This window comes from Leptodactylus fuscus, chromosome 11, assembly GCF_031893055.1.
Source record: "Leptodactylus fuscus isolate aLepFus1 chromosome 11, aLepFus1.hap2, whole genome shotgun sequence".
Taxonomy (NCBI): Eukaryota; Metazoa; Chordata; class Amphibia; order Anura; family Leptodactylidae; genus Leptodactylus; species Leptodactylus fuscus.
In genome coordinates this window covers 76,955,400-76,976,183 of record NC_134275.1, presented here as the reverse complement: position 1 = coordinate 76,976,183, position 20,784 = coordinate 76,955,400, and the positions used below count along the sequence as shown (strand labels likewise).

The 20,784-nt window shown below is 47.6% G+C and overlaps 1 protein-coding gene across 1 annotated transcript; it reads right to left on the bottom strand.

Moving 5' to 3' along the window:
- Positions 1–248: 248 nt before the first annotated feature.
- On the bottom strand, positions 249–17,629 carry RXRB (retinoid X receptor beta). The gene is made up of 10 exons (XM_075259873.1): positions 17,412–17,629; positions 12,280–12,515; positions 8,716–8,869; positions 7,933–8,112; positions 5,775–5,926; positions 5,557–5,686; positions 3,641–3,773; positions 3,471–3,562; positions 3,209–3,314; positions 249–1,928 (listed from the first exon to the last, which is right to left on the bottom strand). The coding sequence occupies exons 1-10, from the start codon at positions 17,425–17,427 to the stop codon at positions 1,781–1,783; spliced, it is 1,347 nt and encodes a 448-aa protein (XP_075115974.1). The 5' UTR covers positions 17,428–17,629; the 3' UTR covers positions 249–1,780.
- Between the last annotated feature and the right edge of the window lie 3,155 nt (positions 17,630–20,784).

The window sequence follows — 20,784 nt, the reverse complement described above, 5'->3', positions numbered from 1 at the left end:
GTCCGCAGGTCCTTAGTGGGCGACCACTTCTCTGCTGGAAAACCATTTCCTAAATTTCCACTTTTGAACATTGAAAATGTAACAATGCCCAAGGGCATTAGAAAGGTCCAAAGCTAAACACTGATTCTTACAGACGTGTCTTATACACAACGGTTGTGCAGTCTTGTCAGGAACTGTCGGCTCTCTGGAGCTTTACAGCCAACTTGTAATAAGGCTTTATGTCCCAAAGAGAAAGCAAAACCAGAAGACAGAGCTAAATTCTCTTTAATATTCATTCCAAGCAACAGGAATAATAAAACGAGCGCAGAGTAGGGAGCGGGGCTACTGATGGGAGGAGTCAGCTATCTTACAATCCCTCCCACGAGGAGCGGCCTCCTAGAAAGTGGATATAACAAAGTGTGGCTGGGTTTGTGTGTGACATTTATCTGGATCCGCAGGCAACAGCAGGATTGGTTGAAGACGACGACACAACTTTGTTACCAGAAATATTAGAGTGAGATCGACAGACACAACAGGAGAATTTCAGGAGCTTTAAACTAATAAGAAAAATGGAAAGGAGATGGGATTATAGGAAGGAAGGGGGGCGGGGAAGGGAGAAAAAAAAAAAAACGGAAGGGAGAGGTCTAGCAGCAAAAAAGTTCTTGAAAGTAAGAGGTGAAGGGAGCGCAAACCAAACCTTAAAACCAGGCACCAGGTATATTGTGTGGTGCCGACTCATCCAGTCCAGCAGTAAGGAGGGAGAGAAAGCCAAAAATCCCACCATGTGATCATTTTAGCTGACACAGTGGATACATAAAAACCCTGGAGATGTCTTTTTTTTCCACCCCCTTCTTTAAAGAAAGTCTTAAAATCATGTGCAATATAATAATAATCATCCTTCCAAATCATTCATTGTAAGAACTGGTTTAACCAAGCAGGGAAGCCAAACAGTCCTGATCTCTCCTCTGGGACAGATCAAGGCGCCGAGGCCTTCAGGTGCACCTCAAAGTAATGCAGAACAGGCATTAATACCCCACCCCAGAAACGTTATTGAGCGATACCAAGATTACAGATGTCCCCTTCACCCGAGTAATCACCCCTCTACCCTAACAAGTGCAGGTATTAGATGGGCACCTAAAAGTCAGCAAGATGGAGAGGGTACAAGGGTCCGTCCGAGTCGTCCGCAGTTATCAAGCACCCAACTAATCCCCATCATCTATTCCTCGTTCAGCAGTCTGCTTCCAGCTCAATGAGAGGAACAAAGATGGAAAAGGTAATCGCCTCCTTCATAGAGTCACACCTCTCAGAAGAGCTTTAACTGTTCAGTGTTGTGAGGTCATCAAAACTTTCCTCTCTTCAGAGACCTCCATTCTTCGCATAGTTATATCAGGGGCATAATGAAGGATATTGCATAGGAGTGTCTCAACGAGAACAGAAGAATCCTGTCCAGAAGTTCATAGATGGAGCAGATTTCTTCAGAATTAGCAGAAGCCTCAGCAGCAGTCACATTGCAGATCACTTGGAGAGGCTTCTCTAAGGGGAACCTGGAAGTCTATTTGTTTGAGTTTCATTAGTGCGCCCTACAAATTAGTTGCATTTAATCCAACCCTTTTGATGCTGTCGATGAAAGAAGACTGAGGACTGTCACTGGAGGAGAGGAGCAGCAGTCTGACCAGTTCAGGCAGTCTCTTGTGATAGCTTTTGAGGTGCCTACAACATCTCCAGTTGGAAGCGATCTATTAGAGTATGTGTACTAGCTGTCTCTTGGTATGGAGCAGCAGGTTGTGGCTACAGTCAAGTCTCACGACAGCTGGTGGGGGGCCTCAAGCATCTCCATCAAGAAGGTGTCTATGGGAGTGTCTCCAATGAGTTTGAAGAAGAAGAGGTGTTCGAGACACTTAAGTCCAATGGAGCGAAGGGCTGGGAGGCGGAGAAGCAGTTTTGCAAACCTAGTGTAGGAGAAGAGACATGGATGAGTAAGAAGCTGTACAATCATGAACATATCCTGAAGACCTGGGGGTAAGAGGCCCGTCCTATATAGCTCCGCTGTCTGGCTGTGCCGGGTCTTTCCTCTCACTACCGCTCACTCCTTCCCCTCAGATTTCCACAGACACTTTGTGAGTGGCCGCCCACCTTGCTAGAAAGTGAGATTTATCAGGGATCTCAGAGCAAACATCTGGTGAGGAGAGAAGTAAGAGCTGAAGAGCCAAAGCAAAGGAAGAACCTGGATGGCAAAGTTAGGAAGCAACTTCTGAAGAGTCACCGGCCTTCTACATCCCACCAACTGGACTATAACATGGCCTGATATTGTCAGGGGGGCAGGGACACTGGTTGTCTTTAGGACCCCCTAAAGAAATACTCCTTTAGGTCAATGCCTGAGAGTTTCTGCTGCAACATTTACACCATGTGGGGGCTTGGACTTACATCGCACCTACAATACAATACATGAGGCCTATACATTGCACAAACATCTTCATTATGTTGCAGAAAAGACTCAGATTTTGCTTTCCAATGCAAGTAAAAAGCGAGAAAACCTGGTTGTAACACTTATAGATCTCAGTCTGTCGATGGCTGGACTTTCACCATTTCCAAAGAGTATTTTGCCACAAATCTGCCATAACTAGTGAACGTGCCCTAATATATCTCTAAACTCCACAGATCACCTCCAATGCTGGTCAAAGTGGGTGGGCTGGAATATATGAGAGGTCACAACCAAGAGGATTTTCAGCCACTTGGGGATGCTTAATAGGTGCACTTTGACTATAGTGTCCTTATACATTAGCTCGGGGAAGGGCGACCTTCAGCACTCCAGCTGTTCCACCAAAACTCCTAAGCATGCGTACTTGCTTTCCTCTTGGAACTACCCATAGAAGTGAATGGGACATGCTGGGTTTTGTAGTTCCACATGCCCCATTTGCTTATATAGGTAGCTACAAGAGCAAAGCAAGTAAGCTGGAAGTTGTAGAGCTGGAATGTGACAGAGTGCTGATCCTGATCACTACATTAGATGTCACTGAACCTGAGTGCTGCATCTGCGGAACAGGAAACTGTGAAGATTTGGCTTTTGATAAACTGCAATGTAAGAACTTGTAAAGTCGCCTGATATAGAGGACATTTTCCATAGATCCCGCAGGTTACAGCATGCAAGAGGAGAGCAGTTCCAACACAGCGATCAGGCCTGAGCCCCTGCCGATTTGTCATTCTGCCTCCCAGTCTTCCCTAGTCTCACCTTCCCTGCTGGTCTGGATACTTCTGCTTGCAGTAAGACTCCAAAGATGCATAGACCTTCTCTCTGAGAACCTCCACGTCTCCTGGGTTGGACAGTCCTTTGGCATCTGAAAAGAATGTAATATATAAGGGATATATAGGACCTCTATAATGGAAGCATTCAGCAATCAGTTTTATGCCACTTTTTTAGAACCAGGCTGCCCCTTCCCAATTACCAAGAACGAATTCTTACATATCCTGTGAATACCTACAGCAGAACTCACCTGGGTTAAACAATATAATTGCTCGCAGACAACCTAGTTCAGTCTTATCCATTCGCATGTCTCTCATCTTAGATACAAGTTCGGTGAGAACTCTGCAAATAGAGACGGATCAGACAACTGCATAGGAATCAATAATAAAAGGCAAAGAGATGCAGAGGTTCCCCCATTACCTGTCAAATATGGCTCCCACTCCGGCACTGTGTGCACTGTTACGATGGACATGCAGTCCTGTGGCCAGCAAGATGCCGTCCTTCACAGAAATGGATCGGTGAGAGAAAGAAGCGATAAGGAGTTCATTCCATCCTGGAGACAAGAAGGGTAAATAGATGGTGTCAAAAACCAAGAAATCTTCCCAACATACTTAGAATCTTTGTAGTAAGTAAATTATAAACCTTCCAGAGTTGTGAATCTGCAGCGCTAATGCAGAGCTGCACATGCGATGATATCCCAATGGAGATGGGGCTAGATAATGGAAGGGAGTAGGACCGCAGGGTCAGACTACTGTTATGTATACAAGAGCTCTAGGAACAAACTACAGAAGGATTCATAAAAAATCCACTACAGCAGAGTTTCTTCAGGTTTCTTTTAGATGCATTGATGCAATATCTATCTATACACATATTTTTAACCACTTCGACCGCCCATAGACTATATACGTCCGGGAAGTGGTTGTGTAGTTCTGACAGGACGTACCTGTACGTCCATCAGAACACAGCAGCTGCATGGAGATCGTGTAGCTGCTTTCACTAGGAGCCGGCTGTAACTTCAGCCGGAGCTCCCAGAGAGAAGACAGGGCAGATTTATTACCTCCCCTGCCTTCTCGATCGCTGTGTATACAGCGCTCAATGAGCGCTGTATACATGGCTATGGACGCAGCCATAATTCAGCTGCCCTCTGACCCGGCGGACACGTGATCCGCAGGGAGCAGAGTCTTACCAGAGCTGCTGGGTCCTACAGGGCTCAGATCAGCTCAGTAAGCTGTATATACAGTGTGCAGGAGTCTGTATTCCTCCTGTATCTGAGGCTAAATGTACCAGCCCCAGTTATAGGAGAAATCAGCCTCCAGTACAAAAAAAAAAAAAATAAGTGATCAGATGTCCCCAAAGGTCTCTTATCACCTTATGGGGACACAATCTGAAAAAAAAAAAAAAAAAAAAAAATTTTATATATATATATATATATATATATATATATACATATATATATATATATATATATATATACATATATATATACATATATATATATATATATATATATATATACATATATATATATACATACACACACACATATATATATATATATACACACACACACACACACACACACACACACACACACACATATATATATATATATATATATATATATATATATATATATATATTTTAAAAAAATGTAAATAAACTAAAAAAATAAATTAAATTAATAATACGCTAATAAAACGCCGTTATTAAATGTTATAGCCCCTCCCCGACGACACCATACAAAATAAAAATTACCGTAACGGAGAGGAAGAACTATATTATAAAGTTTTTCAGTGACACTGTTAAATAAAAAAAAAACAAAACCACATTCGAAAATAAACATAAAAATAAAGCCCTATGTGTCCCCGAAAAAAAGATGGAAAAATTAGTTGACTGAGACATACGGGAAAAATGTTACAGCCCTCAAAAACGCACATACAAAATAAACGTAAAATGTGTCTGGTTCTGGACCACAAATTGGCCCGGTACTGAAGTGGTCAAGATATGAGAGGGGACAGCCATTAAAGAGGACATTTTACCCCCTCCACATGCATCATTTGGCCCCACTCCACCTTCTCTAGCCCTTACCCTTCTTGAGCAATCAATGCAATTAATCTCAGCACTTGCTATGGCCAAGGTACTGCCAAGACAGTCCTGGACTGGAGCAAACAGGGCCTATACTAAAGCCTTACTAGAGCTGAAACTAACAAGTGCTCGTGAACAGGAGGGCTCGGAAAGCTTCCAGAATAAGTGATGTGGTGGCTATGGAAGGACGACACCGGTTGTGTTGGTGAACAGTCCTATAAACTAAAGCCATAGAAATAAACAGCTCTTACCAGCTCTAAGCAGTATGACCTGATCGTCCAACAGCAGCTCAGAGAAGTGCGGAATCCTCTTCGCCCATTCAACAAGAGTGAAGAGTTGTTTATCAGCAGCTTGGCAGATGTTAGTGACCGGATCACTGGGCTAAGAGGTAAGAGTGGAGACGTCTCAGGTGAAAGGTCATCACAAAATAAATGGATTTTTTTTCTGTAGCCACTGGGCCAATACTTACAGATCCACCACCTTCGAGGCTCTGATCACTCTTCTGTTCCACTGCCAGTTCAGCCTCCAAGATCTTCTCCACGGGCATATCTTCATTTATTGCCCCGCTTAGCTCAGCCTCTCCTTCCCGATCCCGACTACGCTGACGCTCCTCCTGAACCGCTGAAGGGAAAGGAAAGAAAGAAGGAGTAATGCACTAAACAGCAATAACCACTACTGAGAGTTATCATCTGACCTCAGACACTTCTGGTACATCCATAGGATATAAAGGCAGGAGACGGGAATAAGCACCTTTAACCATTTCCAGGCCATTCATTGGGTTTTTGCACCCAGAAGGTGGTTGCCTTGTTCTGCAAGGACATACTGGTGCGGCCGCTGATCCCGGGAGCCGGCTGTAACCTCAGTCAGAGCTCCCGCAGAATAGGCAGGCTGCTGATTGTAGTGTACACAGTACTCAATGGGCACTGTATACACAGCTATGGGGGCCGCCATGGGGCCAGATGCCCTCTGAACCGGTGGTCATGTGATTTGCTAGAAGCAGCAGCGTGTGGGGTCTTACAGGAGCCAGATCAGCTCTATAATAACATGCAGGAGGCCGGATTCCTCCTGCAACTGAAGGTTTAGTGTAGCAGCCCCAGATACAGGGAGAATCAGCCAAAAAAAAAAAAAAAAAAAAAAAAAAAAAAAAAAAAAAAAAAAAAAAAGTGATCGGATGTCCCCAAAGGATCTATTCTGACCTTATGGGGACACAATGTAAAAAAAAACAAAAAAAAAACAATTAAATAAACTAAGTCAAACACCTCCCTGATTACAGGTGCTAGCCCCACCCCCTACAAAATAAAACAAAGTTACTGTAATTACCTTCAGCTGACTCTTAGGCCCCGAGTTGCAGAAACAGTTTTTTGCTGCGGTTTTTTGAACCAAGAAAGGCTACGGCGGGAATGGGAGACATATAGGAAGCCCTTATACTGTTACTTTCTCCTCAATCCATTCCTGCTTTGGCTCAAAAAAAACGCAGCTAATCTACAACAAAGCAGCAGCCTTTCCTCATGGGGCCTCAACCTTAAAAAGTTTAGTAGCGCTTTGTGTTATTAAATTTTAAAAAATTAAAGTGAAAAAAAAACCCAAAACATTTCCCTCTTCTGTTTAGATTTTCCCCAGATTAAAAAAAAAAATTGAAAACACATGAAAAAACAAGAATAAATCCCTGAGTCACCGGAAAGACAAAGGAGTTGAAAAACCCAAAATAATAAAAAAAAAAAAAAAAAGTGTTCAAGCCCTCAAAAAACCGGGAGGGAAAAAAATAAAAAATCGTGGCCCAGAAAGCAGGCCGGTACTGCAGAGGTGATAATTGATAATTGATATGATAATGATAATTCTCATTGTCGCCTCCTTTCTGGGCACATTGTAGAATTTTTAGCAGTTCTTTCATTGCAGAGATAAATTAAGATGAACTTTATATAAGATTTTCTATTGAAGACGTTTAGAGGGTTAATCCCTTAGGACAGCCCAATATTAGAGGGGTCCGCCAGCCAACACCCCAAACATCAGGTCACATCACCACAAGCTGCCCTCTTCCCAAACAGCTGATCTTCGGGGTGCTGGCTGTCAGAACCCAGCAGACCTACTACTGTTGGCATATTCCAAGGCTAGTCCGTACATATTGGAAACGGGATGATCCCTTTAACAGAAAAAAAAATTAAAAAAAATAAATTATAAACGAATATTAAAGCCCCGTGACCGATGCCAGAACAAAGAGGGGCAATAAGAGAAGCTCCATCCATCTGATCACACAACTTCCATCTCCCAGACACCCCCTGTTTGTGGAGCCCAGGACTCTGAAGTCAGGGGAAACATGATGGGAGATGCCGAATGTCATTTCTCTAACATGTAAGTGCGGCATAATGTGAACAGAGCCCAAGCAGCAAGGAGAGCAGCTTTGGTTTTTTTGATAGGGGAAAACATTTCTTAAAGAATAAGAATCTGATGTGCAGTTTTTGGTTACTAATGGGCATTACAGGTAAGCTCACAGTGTCACTCCGATATCCCAAGTTACAGGAAAACGTACAGACAGCAAACTTCTCCTCACTAGGTATCGTCCACTTATATGGTTAGTAATAACCCGATAGGTAACACGTGCCCTATCCCAGCAGCGAGCACTCGCTTACCTTCCCTCTTCATGCCGGTGGCTAGACACTTCTGATAGCGGCAGTACTGGCAGCGATTCCTCTGTCGCTTGTCCACTATACAGTCCTTGTTGTCCCTACAGGTGTAGGTCAGGTCCTTGCGGATGGTACGTTTAAAGAAGCCCTTGCAGCCCTCACAGCTGTAAACCCCATAGTGTTTGCCTGCAAGACAAGTGGGTTATTAATGCCAATCCCAGGGTATCCTCAGTAACCATTGTAGGACCTAATTGACAACACAAATGTCTGGACACGAGTCCTGCAACCTGTGGGCCAACCAGCCGATCGACTAAAACTCCTAGCCAGAGACTTTCCTGGTGGAAACAAGCAGCCATGATGGGTCGTATCAGGACACTTCACGTTTCTGTTCGTTCCTCCTCCCTGGATGGCTACAGACCTGCAGATAATGAGCTACACCCAGAATCTTTGGCAGCCTCTGGAGATTAATGGCAGAGTTTGATGGAAATTACAGGGGAATTGCAACAGCTCCTGCAAGAACTGGGAAGCCTCCTGCCCCTAGGAACTGTAGTGAGGGGACAACCACTAACCATAGTCTGCTGACAAACCTATGGTGCACAATTACATTCAGAATGTATCTACAAGGGGTTTATATGGCCACAACAGATCTGGATGTGCACCCACAGATATCTGTGCATCTTCAACCCTGGACTAAATACTGAGAGACTTCAGGTGCAACATCTCAATCATAACCTAAAGCCAAGCATGGACACTGAGCACGTCTAGAAGAGTCTCTGGAGCAGTTCTTACCAGAGGAGCGGTCTCCACAGATCGCACACAGCCTCTTCCCTGACGAGGCTCCTCCATTGGGATGGCCAGTCATGACCCGGACCCCCAGGGGAGGCTTCACATCCTCAGAAGAGCTGACCGGATGCAGGCCGGAAAGATTCACCGTAGAGTTTATCTATAGGGAAGACGAGAGAGTTAGGCTTTCTATATAAATCTGACATTGCAAGAACTTATTGTGCACGGTCACCCTAAAACATATGGAAATACACCAGCCACAACATTAGGATCTAATATTGTATGCATCCCCCTAATGCCATTAATACAGTCATGTACCGCTTGTGGCTTGGACTGCTTAATAGCATGCAAGGTATCCTCAGGTAGCCCCCAGGTCTGCCATGTAAAGCCGCCCATTAGGCTCCATCAGACTACTGACAGGCATGTGTAACACTACTAAGTGTATATGTATGGGATCAAAGGTTCACCTGTATGGAGGACTGTGGCATATGGCACAAGTGTAAGTACATACTGACACCCATAGGAGGCAAAGGACTACATGAGAAGTGTAAGAACTGATGCAGGAACCCGTCAACCAAAACCATATGGGAGGCACAAAGGCAAATTAGTACTGTGCAAAAGAAACAGATTAGTCCAGGTCACAGGGAAAACAAGCCAGAAGTTTATGCAGAATCATTAGAGTCTAGCAGAATATCCACAAACACCAACAAAATGGTTAGACACCAAGGACATCCATCATACTATGAAGAGCCTGCGCACCTGCTGCACTGTGGGCTGCTCACTAGGCACTGTCTGCACCAATGTATACATGTTGTACAAGTGATTGATATTTGTTGCAGCTTTAAAGACCTTTTACCATCTGGGGCACATGCGGCTTAATACACCGCTATAAAGCCGACCAGTGCGAATTCAGCTTTCTAGTGGTATATAAAACACATGTGCCCCAGGAGGTGAAAGGTCTCCTCTAAGTCTCACCTCTGCCCTATATCACCCCCTGCTGGTGAGACTGCATTTCATAAATCTGGTAGATTATTTATATAGCACCTTTAATTCCATGATTTTGTACATTATTAGATTAATCCCATGGCACTTTACATTTGGGGGTTACATACAGAACACAGAATATACAGGCAGATATAATACTAACAATGACAGACTGGCACAGTGACAAGCTAACAGACTTAACTACGCACTTTTCTAGGTGGAAACTAACCAGCTGCGCAGATTTCAGCACCCAGAGCATGTGAATTCGGCATGTGGATTTCATACATGTCAATGACAAGTCTGCTTGTAACACTTGGATCGTGCCAGACTCTGCTGTGGGAGATCTGCAGCATCCACCTGTGCCTGTAGCCTTAAAAGGAGTCTCCCATGTACATAATCATATCTATATTTGTAGATAATTAAAGGTTAAACATTGCAAATATAAGTAATTAAAAATTCTGCAAAGTTTTAAAGATTTTCTCTAACTTTCTTAGTGGTGACAGTCTTTTATCTTGATCGGTTGCCAATGGTTAAAATCAAAGCAGATACTTTCTATGGTCTGGGTCTTGTCAGGAACCCAGCTATGATTTCCTTATTGTCACTGGGTTATCAGGAGGACACTCCATGTATGAGAAGATATCCCGGCCACAATAAGGACATCATGGCTGATTCTCTGACCTTAGAAAGTTTCTGCATTCATGGCCCTATCCACTGGCAACTGATCAAGATAACAGACTGTGACCACAAGATAATTAGAGAAAATCTTTAAAACTCTGCAGAATGTCTCATTACTTATATTTGCAAAAATGTTTAACTTTTAATTATCTACAAATTTAAAAATAATTATGTAGATGGGAATATCACTTTAAGCACTTAGAATTTTGGGGATAGAAATCTTCTCCCTGCACATAGCACAAATGTGAAGAACTGGGAGCAACACAATCTCCAGGTCATGAAAAGGAGTCAGACAATGCACCCTGTAAGTGATGGACCGTCATCCACATGACCCGGCATCATCTCCCATTGCTCCTGGTACAGCTCAGATGCTCATGTACCCGTTCTAGTCATTTGGCAGTGGAGAAGGGTCAGCATGGCCAAACAGACTAGGCTACAGAGCCCACTATAAAGCTAGCCGCATGAACCAACGCTCCACTAACTTCTCTGAAATTAAGACAGGCTGGCATTCACACATGCTAAAGAGTATGTCCAACCCCAAAACTATTTCATATTGATCCTATTGGGGTCTGATACCTGGACAGATGAGCTGCTCTGGCAGTCTGCAGGTACTGGATGGGGGGGCACACATCAGCTCCCCTAATCAAGTAATAGGAGTGGCCCAGCAGCCCCGGCCACTGTACAATGGGGGTTATGGGTAACTGCAGAACAACTCCAATAATCCAGATAAGAGAGCTAACACATTCCAGGTGCACAGCGAACATTTCCAGTGCCTGCAGGGTCTTGGGACACAAATATTACATACTGATCTATCCTGTAGATGGGTCATCTGTAAAAAAAAAAAAAAAAAAAGTCTCAACTGGACAACACCTTTAATGAGACACGGCTAACAATGACCCGGTCATCCTTCCCTGAACCACTTCGGATTGGTACTACCCACTGCGTACCTGGAGTGCAGCAGAAGATCTGAAATTCTCCACATATATCCATCTAATGTCACTGCAGCATGATAAGAACTCTGCTAGCCTGTTTGTATAGTCAGCAGTGTACATCAGCCACATAGAAGGTGTATACGAGGCCCAGGGCATGCTTCACAGTACAGACATTTACGATTACAATAGTGCAGGAAGGGGTCATGGGGGAGACGGGAGGTCTCGGGACCCCCACTGTAGTGATCAATGGGCACCACCAGCAGTCAGACTTCAGTAATCAGCAATCGTGTATAAACGATGCACTGACCACTGGGCACTAACCATTGTATACCCTACCCATCTGTGCTCGGCACATGACAGATTCTTCATACAGTGCCCCTTATGCACGGGCACCCTGGCAGCACAAACTAATGTTTATAATAGTAGATCCCAGTAATTATATATGAGCCAGTGACATCAGAAACGAGATCACGAGTCTGGAGTCAGCGGTTATCAGCCGAACCTTCCAGGAATTAATTATATGTGACGGACAGAAGCTCCCGACCTCATGTGACCAAAGACAACATGAGAGTATAGAGCAAGTCCCAGAGGACAAGGATCAGAAAACATGGCTGCTAATTCCAGTAGCAGCAACAAGCGCCCTCCTGCTAGAGCCTGTGAGAAAACAAAATGGCACTAATGTTACTTCTCACCCCAGATCCCCTCCTCCCGGAAATACACCCCAGTGAGGAGATGCCCATTAGTACAAGAGGGAAGAAGTCCGGACAAGACCTGCTCTGTCAGATTTGCAGATGTCCGGGGAAGATGTGACAGAAGACATACGTATGTAGCGGGCGATACACAGCAGTACTGCAGCATGGTGACCAGTCATGTGACCTAGCTACATTATTTGCTGCTGACAGGCACATATAACACCATCTTGCGTCTGTCACAGACATGAGGTGTACTGGACGTGCCCCATGACATCCATGTCACTTACCTGAGGGCTGCTGACGGGCCCATAGCCTATCGATGGGGTGCTGGGAATTCCAGGAGAGCCCACAGCACAATTAATGACAGGGAAAGGGGAGCCGAGACTTCCCAGAGGAGAGTTCACAGAGGAGGTCATTGCAGATCCAATCATAGAAGGGTGCAGGGGAGCACTGGGGGGAGGGGTGTCACTCAATGGGCGCCCCAATGGTGGGCTCAGCGAGGATGTGTCTGGACTTTGACAAACTGTGGAAAGAAAATGGCTAATTAATGGAGAGGAATATAAAATCACAAGCACCCTCCCTCCCCCAAATCAGTAACAAGACCCTTCAGTCCAATACACCACAAGGGTCCAGTGGCCTGTATTGTGAGGGATGGACCGGACCCATAAATACACAATACCCTCCTCATACAGGGCTGTGTCACACAAGTGGAGGGATGGGCTCTATAACTGCAACTCAAACCACTGCCTACTATTTAGGAGAAAGACTACAAGTACCAGCAACTCTACAAACTATATACGGTAGTACTAAGGCCAGAGCAAGCCGTCACTCATCTCTAGAAAACATCTCCTGCTGATTAGCTAAAGACCTACAACCCCAACCAGGTCAGCCCTCTTCTCTGTAAGACTCACCCCATCACGCACCCTTATCAGTCTCTGTAGCCATGTAATGTACTACAACTCCCAGCATGTACTGAGGACCCAAAGGACTCCCTGCCTGCACCAATAGCACTGTCACTTCTGTAGTAATCCAACTCCAGGCACCTTACTGTCATTACTATAGTACTACAACCCCCCGCAGCCTCTGCCGCCCTTGTATTAGCCCTGTAGTACTACAACCCCCAGCAGCCTCTGTATTAGCCCTGTAGTACTACAACACCCAGCAGCCCCTGTATTAGCCCTGTAGTACCTCAGCAGCCCCTGTATTAGCCCTGTAGTACTACAACCCCCAGCAGCCTCTGTATTAGCCCTGTAGTACTACAACCCTCAGCAGCCCCTGTATTAGCCCTGTAGTACTACAACCCCCAGCAGCCTCTGTATTAGCCCTGTAGTACTACAACCCTCAGCAGCCCCTGTATTAGCCCTGTAGTACTACAACCCCCAGCAGCCCCTGTATTAGCCCTGTAGTACTACAACCCCCAGCAGCCTCTGTATTAGCCCTGTAGTACTACAACCCCCAGCAGCCTCTGTATTAGCCCTGTAGTACTACAACCCCCAGCAGCCTCTTTATTAGCCCTGTAGTACTACAACCCCCAGCAGCCCCTGTATTAGCCCTGTAGTACTACATCTCCCAGCAGCCCCTGTATTAGCCCTGTAGTACCTCAGCAGCCCCTGTATTAGCCCTGTAGTACTACAACCCCCAGCAGCCTCTGTATTAGCCCTGTAGTACTACAACTCCCAGCAGCCCCTGTATTAGCCCTGTAGTACTACAACTCCCAGCAGCCTCTGTATTAGCCCTGTAGTACTACAACCCCCAGCAGCCCCTGTATTAGCCCTGTAGTACTACAACCCCCAGCAGCCCCTGTATTAGCCCTGTAGTACTACAACTCCCAGCAGCCCCTGTATTAGCCCTGTAGTACTACAACCCCCAGCAGCCCCTGTATTAGCCCTGTAGTACTACAACCCCCAGCAGCCCCTGTATTAGCCCTGTAGTACTACAACCCCCAGCAGCCCCTGTATTAGCCCTGTAGTACTACAACTCCCAGCAGCCTCTGTATTAGCCCTGTAGTACTACAACCCCCAGCAGCCTCTGTATTAGCCCTGTAGTACTACAACCCCCAGCAGCCCCTGTATTAGCCCTGTAGTACTACAACCCCCAGCAGCCTCTGTATTAGCCCTGTAGTACTACAACACCCAGCAGCCCCTGTATTAGCCCTGTAGTACTACAACACCCAGCAGCCCCTGTATTAGCCCTGTAGTACTACAACACCCAGCAGCCCCTGTATTAGCCCTGTAGTACTACAACCCCCAGCAGCCCCTGTATTAGCCCTGTAGTACTACAACCCCCAGCAGCCTCTGTATTAGCCCTGTAGTACTACAACCCCCAGCAGCCCCTGTATTAGCCCTGTAGTACTACAACCCCCAGCAGCCCCTGTATTAGCCCTGTAGTACTACATCTCCCAGCAGCCTCTATATTAGCCCTGTAGTACTACAACTCCCAGCAGCCCCTGTATTAGCCCTGTAGTACTACAACCCCCAGCAGCCCCTGTATTAGCCCTGTAGTACTACAACCCCCAGCAGCCTCTGTATTAGCCCTGTAGTACTACAACCCCCAGCAGCCCCTGTATTAGCCCTGTAGTACTACAACCCCCAGCAGCCCCTGTATTAGCCCTGTAGTACTACAACTCCCAGCAGCCTCTGTATTAGCCCTGTAGTACTACAACCCCCAGCAGCCTCTTTATTAGCCCTGTAGTACTACAACCCCCAGCAGCCCCTGTATTAGCCCTGTAGTACTACATCTCCCAGCAGCCCCTGTATTAGCCCTGTAGTACCTCAGCAGCCCCTGTATTAGCCCTGTAGTACTACAACCCCCAGCAGCCTCTGTATTAGCCCTGTAGTACTACAACTCCCAGCAGCCCCTGTATTAGCCCTGTAGTACTACAACCCCCAGCAGCCCCTGTATTAGCCCTGTAGTACTACAACCCCCAGCAGCCCCTGTATTAGCCCTGTAGTACTACAACCCCCAGCAGCCTCTGTATTAGCCCTGTAGTACTACAACTTCCAGCAGCCTCTGTATTAGCCCTGTAGTACTACAACTCCCAGCAGCCCCTGTATTAGCCCTGTAGTACTACAACTCCCAGCAGCCTCTGTATTAGCCCTGTAGTACTACAACCCCCAGCAGCCCCTGTATTAGCCCTGTAGTACTACAACCCCCAGCAGCCCCTGTATTAGCCCTGTAGTACTACAACTCCCAGCAGCCCCTGTATTAGCCCTGTAGTACTACAACCCCCAGCAGCCTCTGTATTAGCCCTGTAGTACTACATCTCCCAGCAGCCCCTGTATTAGCCCTGTAGTACTACAACCCCCAGCAGCCCCTGTATTAGCCCTGTAGTACTACAACCCCCAGCAGCCCCTGTATTAGCCCTGTAGTACTACAACTCCCAGCAGCCTCTGTATTAGCCCTGTAGTACTACAACCCCCAGCAGCCTCTGTATTAGCCCTGTAGTACTACAACCCCCAGCAGCCCCTGTATTAGCCCTGTAGTACTACAACCCCCAGCAGCCTCTGTATTAGCCCTGTAGTACTACAACACCCAGCAGCCCCTGTATTAGCCCTGTAGTACTACAACCCCCAGCAGCCCCTGTATTAGCCCTGTAGTACTACAACCCCCAGCAGCCCCTGTATTAGCCCTGTAGTACTACATCTCCCAGCAGCCTCTATATTAGCCCTGTAGTACTACAACTCCCAGCAGCCCCTGTATTAGCCCTGTAGTACTACAACTCCCAGCAGCCCCTGTATTAGCCCTGTAGTACTACAACCCCCAGCAGCCCCTGTATTAGCCCTGTAGTACTACAACCCCCAGCAGCCTCTGTATTAGCCCTGTAGTACTACAACCCCCAGCAGCCCCTGTATTAGCCCTGTAGTACTACAACTCCCAGCAGCCCCTGTATTAGCCCTGTAGTACTACAACCCCCAGCAGCCCCTGTATTAGCCCTCTAGTACTACAACCCCCAGCAGCCCCTGTATTAGCCCTGTAGTACTACAACCCCCAGCAGCCCCTGTATTAGCCCTGTAGTACTACAACTCCCAGCAGCCTCTGTATTAGCCCTGTAGTACTACAACCCCCAGCAGCCTCTTTATTAGCCCTGTAGTACTACAACCCCCAGCAGCCCCTGTATTAGCCCTGTAGTACTACATCTCCCAGCAGCCCCTGTATTAGCCCTGTAGTACCTCAGCAGCCCCTGTATTAGCCCTGTAGTACTACAACCCCCAGCAGCCCCTGTATTAGCCCTGTAGTACTACAACCCCCAGCAGCCTCTGTATTAGCCCTGTAGTACTACATCTCCCAGCAGCCCCTGTATTAGCCCTGTAGTACTACAACCCCCAGCAGCCCCTGTATTAGCCCTGTAGTACTACAACCCCCAGCAGCCCCTGTATTAGCCCTGTAGTACTACAACTCCCAGCAGCCTCTGTATTAGCCCTGTAGTACTACAACCCCCAGCAGCCTCTGTATTAGCCCTGTAGTACTACAACCCCCAGCAGCCCCTGTATTAGCCCTGTAGTACTACAACCCCCAGCAGCCTCTGTATTAGCCCTGTAGTACTACAACACCCAGCAGCCCCTGTATTAGCCCTGTAGTACTACAACCCCCAGCAGCCCCTGTATTAGCCCTGTAGTACTACAACCCCCAGCAGCCCCTGTATTAGCCCTGTAGTACTACATCTCCCAGCAGCCTCTATATTAGCCCTGTAGTACTACAACTCCCAGCAGCCCCTGTATTAGCCCTGTAGTACTACAACTCCCAGCAGCCCCTGTATTAGCCCTGTAGTACTACAACCCCCAGCAGCCCCTGTATTAGCCCTGTAGTACTACAACCCCCAGCAGCCTCTGTATTAGCCCTGTAGTACTACAACCCCCAGCAGCCCCTGTATTAGCCCTGTAGTACTACAACTCCCAGCAGCCCCTGTATTAGCCCTGTAGTACTACAACCCCCAGCAGCCCCTGTATTAGCCCTCTAGTACTACAACCCCCAGCAGCCTCTGTATTAGCCCTGTAGTACTACAACCCCCAGCAGCCTCTGTATTAGCCCTGTAGTACTACATCTCCCAGCAGCCCCTGTATTAGCCCTGTAGTACTACAACCCCCAGCAGCCCCTGTATTAGCCCTCTAGTACTACAACCCCCAGCAGCCCCTGTATTAGCCCTGTAGTACTACATCTCCCAGCAGCCTCTGTATTAGCCCTGTAGTACTACAACCCCCAGCAGCCTCTGTATTAGCCCTGTAGTACTACAACTCCCAGCAGCCCCTGTATTAGCCCTGTAGTACTACATCTCCCAGCAGCCCCTGTATTAGCCCTGTAGTACTATAACCCCCAGTATAACCTATGCCATTCCATCCCAGCCGTTCTCCTCTCCATGTAGTACTACAAGTCCCCGGTTCCCGAGGCCTCCTCCTCCGCCGCCGGTACACGGCTCACTCACCCCTGCTGTCCCCCATCCCGGCCAGGCCGCACAGCTCAGTCTCTCGCCGCAGTCACAGCCGCACGGTCCCGTCTACACACAGCGGAGCCGCGAGCAGGACATTATGTTAATGAGTCTGCATATTAATGAGGCGCCGCCGCCAGTGACGCAGTTTCCGGGGTCTCCTGCGGTCACCCCGCACCGGACCCGCAGCCACCAACTCTCCCAGCGGCCCCCGCGGCCCCAGACTACTGAGGAAGCGGAAGTGACGCCATCTTGGAACACCCAGAGCTGGGCGCTTCCTTTCAGGGGGCGTGGCTTCTGGTGATTTAGCCAAACTGAACCGAAAACACCGAAAATACGAGGGACAAGTAAGAGGAGAGAGATAGACGGAGACTATGGGCAGCCAGGAGAGGTCGCTGTGGTCTGTGTGGGGCGGGGGCAGCAGACGGGTCGTGTGGATGGAAAATGACCTGATGTGACCTCAAGAAAAAGGGTGTGTCAAGATGGCGGCGGGTGGGTGATCCAAGGCCAGGGACCGTCTAGGAGGAGAAAGATGGCGGAACTTCCGGTTTCCTTATATGGTGATCCTTATTTATACTTTGTTACAGTGTAAAAATAAGGCTGGGTCATGTGACCCTGTGTCTGACTGGGCGGGGCCTACAGCGCACACCTATAGGCTATACATGGAAAGGTCACCTAGGTAACGGCCTGGAGTATGGCGGCCCTGACCATGAGCCGAGGCGGCTGCACCCTGTATATACAGAGAAGCACGGGCTGCACCCAGTATATAGAGAAGCAGGGGCTGCACCCCGTATATACAGAGAAGCACGGGCTGCACCCCGTATATAGAGAGAATCCGCGGCTGCACCCCGTATATAGAGAGAATCCGCGGCTGCACCCCGTATATAGAGAGAATCCGCGGCTGCACCCCGTATATAGAGAGAATCAGGGGCTGCACCCCGTATATAGAGAGAAGCAGGGGCTGCACCCCGTATATAGAGAGAATCCGCGGCTGCACCCCGTATATAGAGAGAATCCGCGGCTGCACCCCGTATATAGAGAGAATCCGCGGCTGCACCCCGTATATAGAGAGAATCCGCGGCTGCACCCCGTATATAGAGAGAAGCACGGGCTGCACCCCGTATATAGAGAGAAGCACGGGCTGCACCCCGTATATAGAGAGAAGCACGGGCTGCACCCCGTATATACAGAGCGAAGCACGGGCTGCACCCAGTATATACAGAGCGAAGCACGGGCTGCACCCAGTATATACAGAGCGAAGCACGGGCTGCACCCAGTATATACAGAGCGAAGCACGGGCTGCACCCAGTATATACAGAGCGAAGCACGGGCTGCACCCAGTATATACAGAGCGAAGCACGGGCTGCACCCTGTATATACAGAGCGAAGCACGGGCTGCACCCTGTATATACAGAGCGAAGCACGGGCTGCACCCTGTATATACAGAGCGAAGCACGGGCTGCACCCTGTATATACAGAGCGAAGCACGGGCTGCACCCTGTATATACAGAGCGAAGCACGGGCTGCACCCTGTATATACAGAGAGAAGCACGGGCTGCACCCTGTATATACAGAGAGAAGCACAGGCTGCACCCTGTATATACAGAGAAGCACGGGCTGCACCCAGTATATACAGAGAAGCACGGGCTGCACCCAGTATATACAGAGAAGCACGGGCTGCACCCAGTATATACAGAGAAGCATGGGCTGCACCCAGTCACAGCACCCTGTATATACAGAGAAGCATGGGCTGCACCCAGTCACAGCACCCTGTATATACAGAGAAGCATGGGCTGCACCCGGTCACAGCACCCTGTATATAGAGAGAAGCATGGGCTGCACCCGGTCACAGCACCCTGTATATAGAGAGAAGCATGGGCTGCACCCGGTCACAGCACCCTGTATATAGAGAGAAGCATGGGCTGCACCCGGTCACAGCACCCTGTATATAGAGATGCATGGGCTGCACCCAGTCACAGCACCTTGTATATAGAGAAAAGCACGGGCTGCACCCAGTCACAGCACCTTGTATATAGAGAAAAGCACGGGCTGCACCCAGTCACAGCACCTTGTATATAGAGAAAAGCACAGGCTGCACCCAGTCACAGCACCCTGTATATAGAGAGAAGCATGGTCTGCACCCAGTCACAGCACCCTGTATATACAGAGAAGTATGGGCTGCACCCAGTCACAGCACCCTGTATATAGAGAGAAGCATGGGCTGCACCCAGTCACAGCACCCTGTATATAGAGAGAAGCATGGGCTGCACCCAGTCACAGCACCCTCTATAGCAACATGAGGTACCTAGTATACATTTTGATCAATGTGTAGAATCCCACCAGTCACTTCAAGGTAACCACTGCGTGACGGGGCCCAATACTACACCATGTGAACAGACCTCAAACCCTTCCCCTTACCATATGGCCTCAGACACAGCAGTGAGTTCTCAGCCAGTGGATCCCTTATGTAGTCTCCTGCTAATGGACAACATCTGGGCTGAATGGAGGGAGCACTGGTACAAGGGCAAAACTGAGAAAACGATCAGTGCACCAAAATAAATCCCTTCACGCAAACACTACAAAGCGAAGGCCTGTAAAACTAAAAGTTGTGGAAACGCAGATTTTTTTGTTTCAGATTTTTAACCAAAGCCAGGAGTGAATGGAGCTAAAGGTAGAAGTATAAGAGCTTCCTATACATTTCCCTTTTCACTGATGCTTGGCTTTGGCTCAAAAAACTGCAACAAAAAAAGCTGTTTCTACAACATGGGGCCTCAGCCTAAATTATGTTTCTTCTCGGTCATTTGGCGCCTGTTTTCGTAGATCCCTCATAGACTTCTATTCAGAGATCCATAAAAATGGACAAAGATATTTCCACCATTGTCCATTCCCACTGACCACAATGTAAACAATAGGATGGACATTTTTTTTTTCCCCCATGTTTGTTTAGGGGGTGATCACACTTTTGGCCCTGTGCGCCCTGTGTCGTTGTGCTGGATCTCCATCCTGTTTCTCGGGGAACACACAAAAATATTAAACCAGAGGTACTGAAAATGAGAACACCATTCTAGAAGATTAAAAATTATAAATTTTATTAAAGGGGCTCTATCATTGCGAAACATCATTCTTAGCTAAGCTCATGTATAGCCTTTAGAAAGTCTATTCCACTCCGACCTTCTGGATGTAAATTGCCTCAGTAGATTTTGAATAAGTCCTTCTATTCATAAGCTAATTAACTTCTCTGGGAAAACTGGACAGGGGACGGCTTACTGGCAGTAAATATGCAGCCTCTCTGCCTGGAAACCATCTTTTTTTTGTGCGGGCACAAAGTCAGACATGTACAGTGCTGGCCACAAGTATTGCCCCCCTGCAG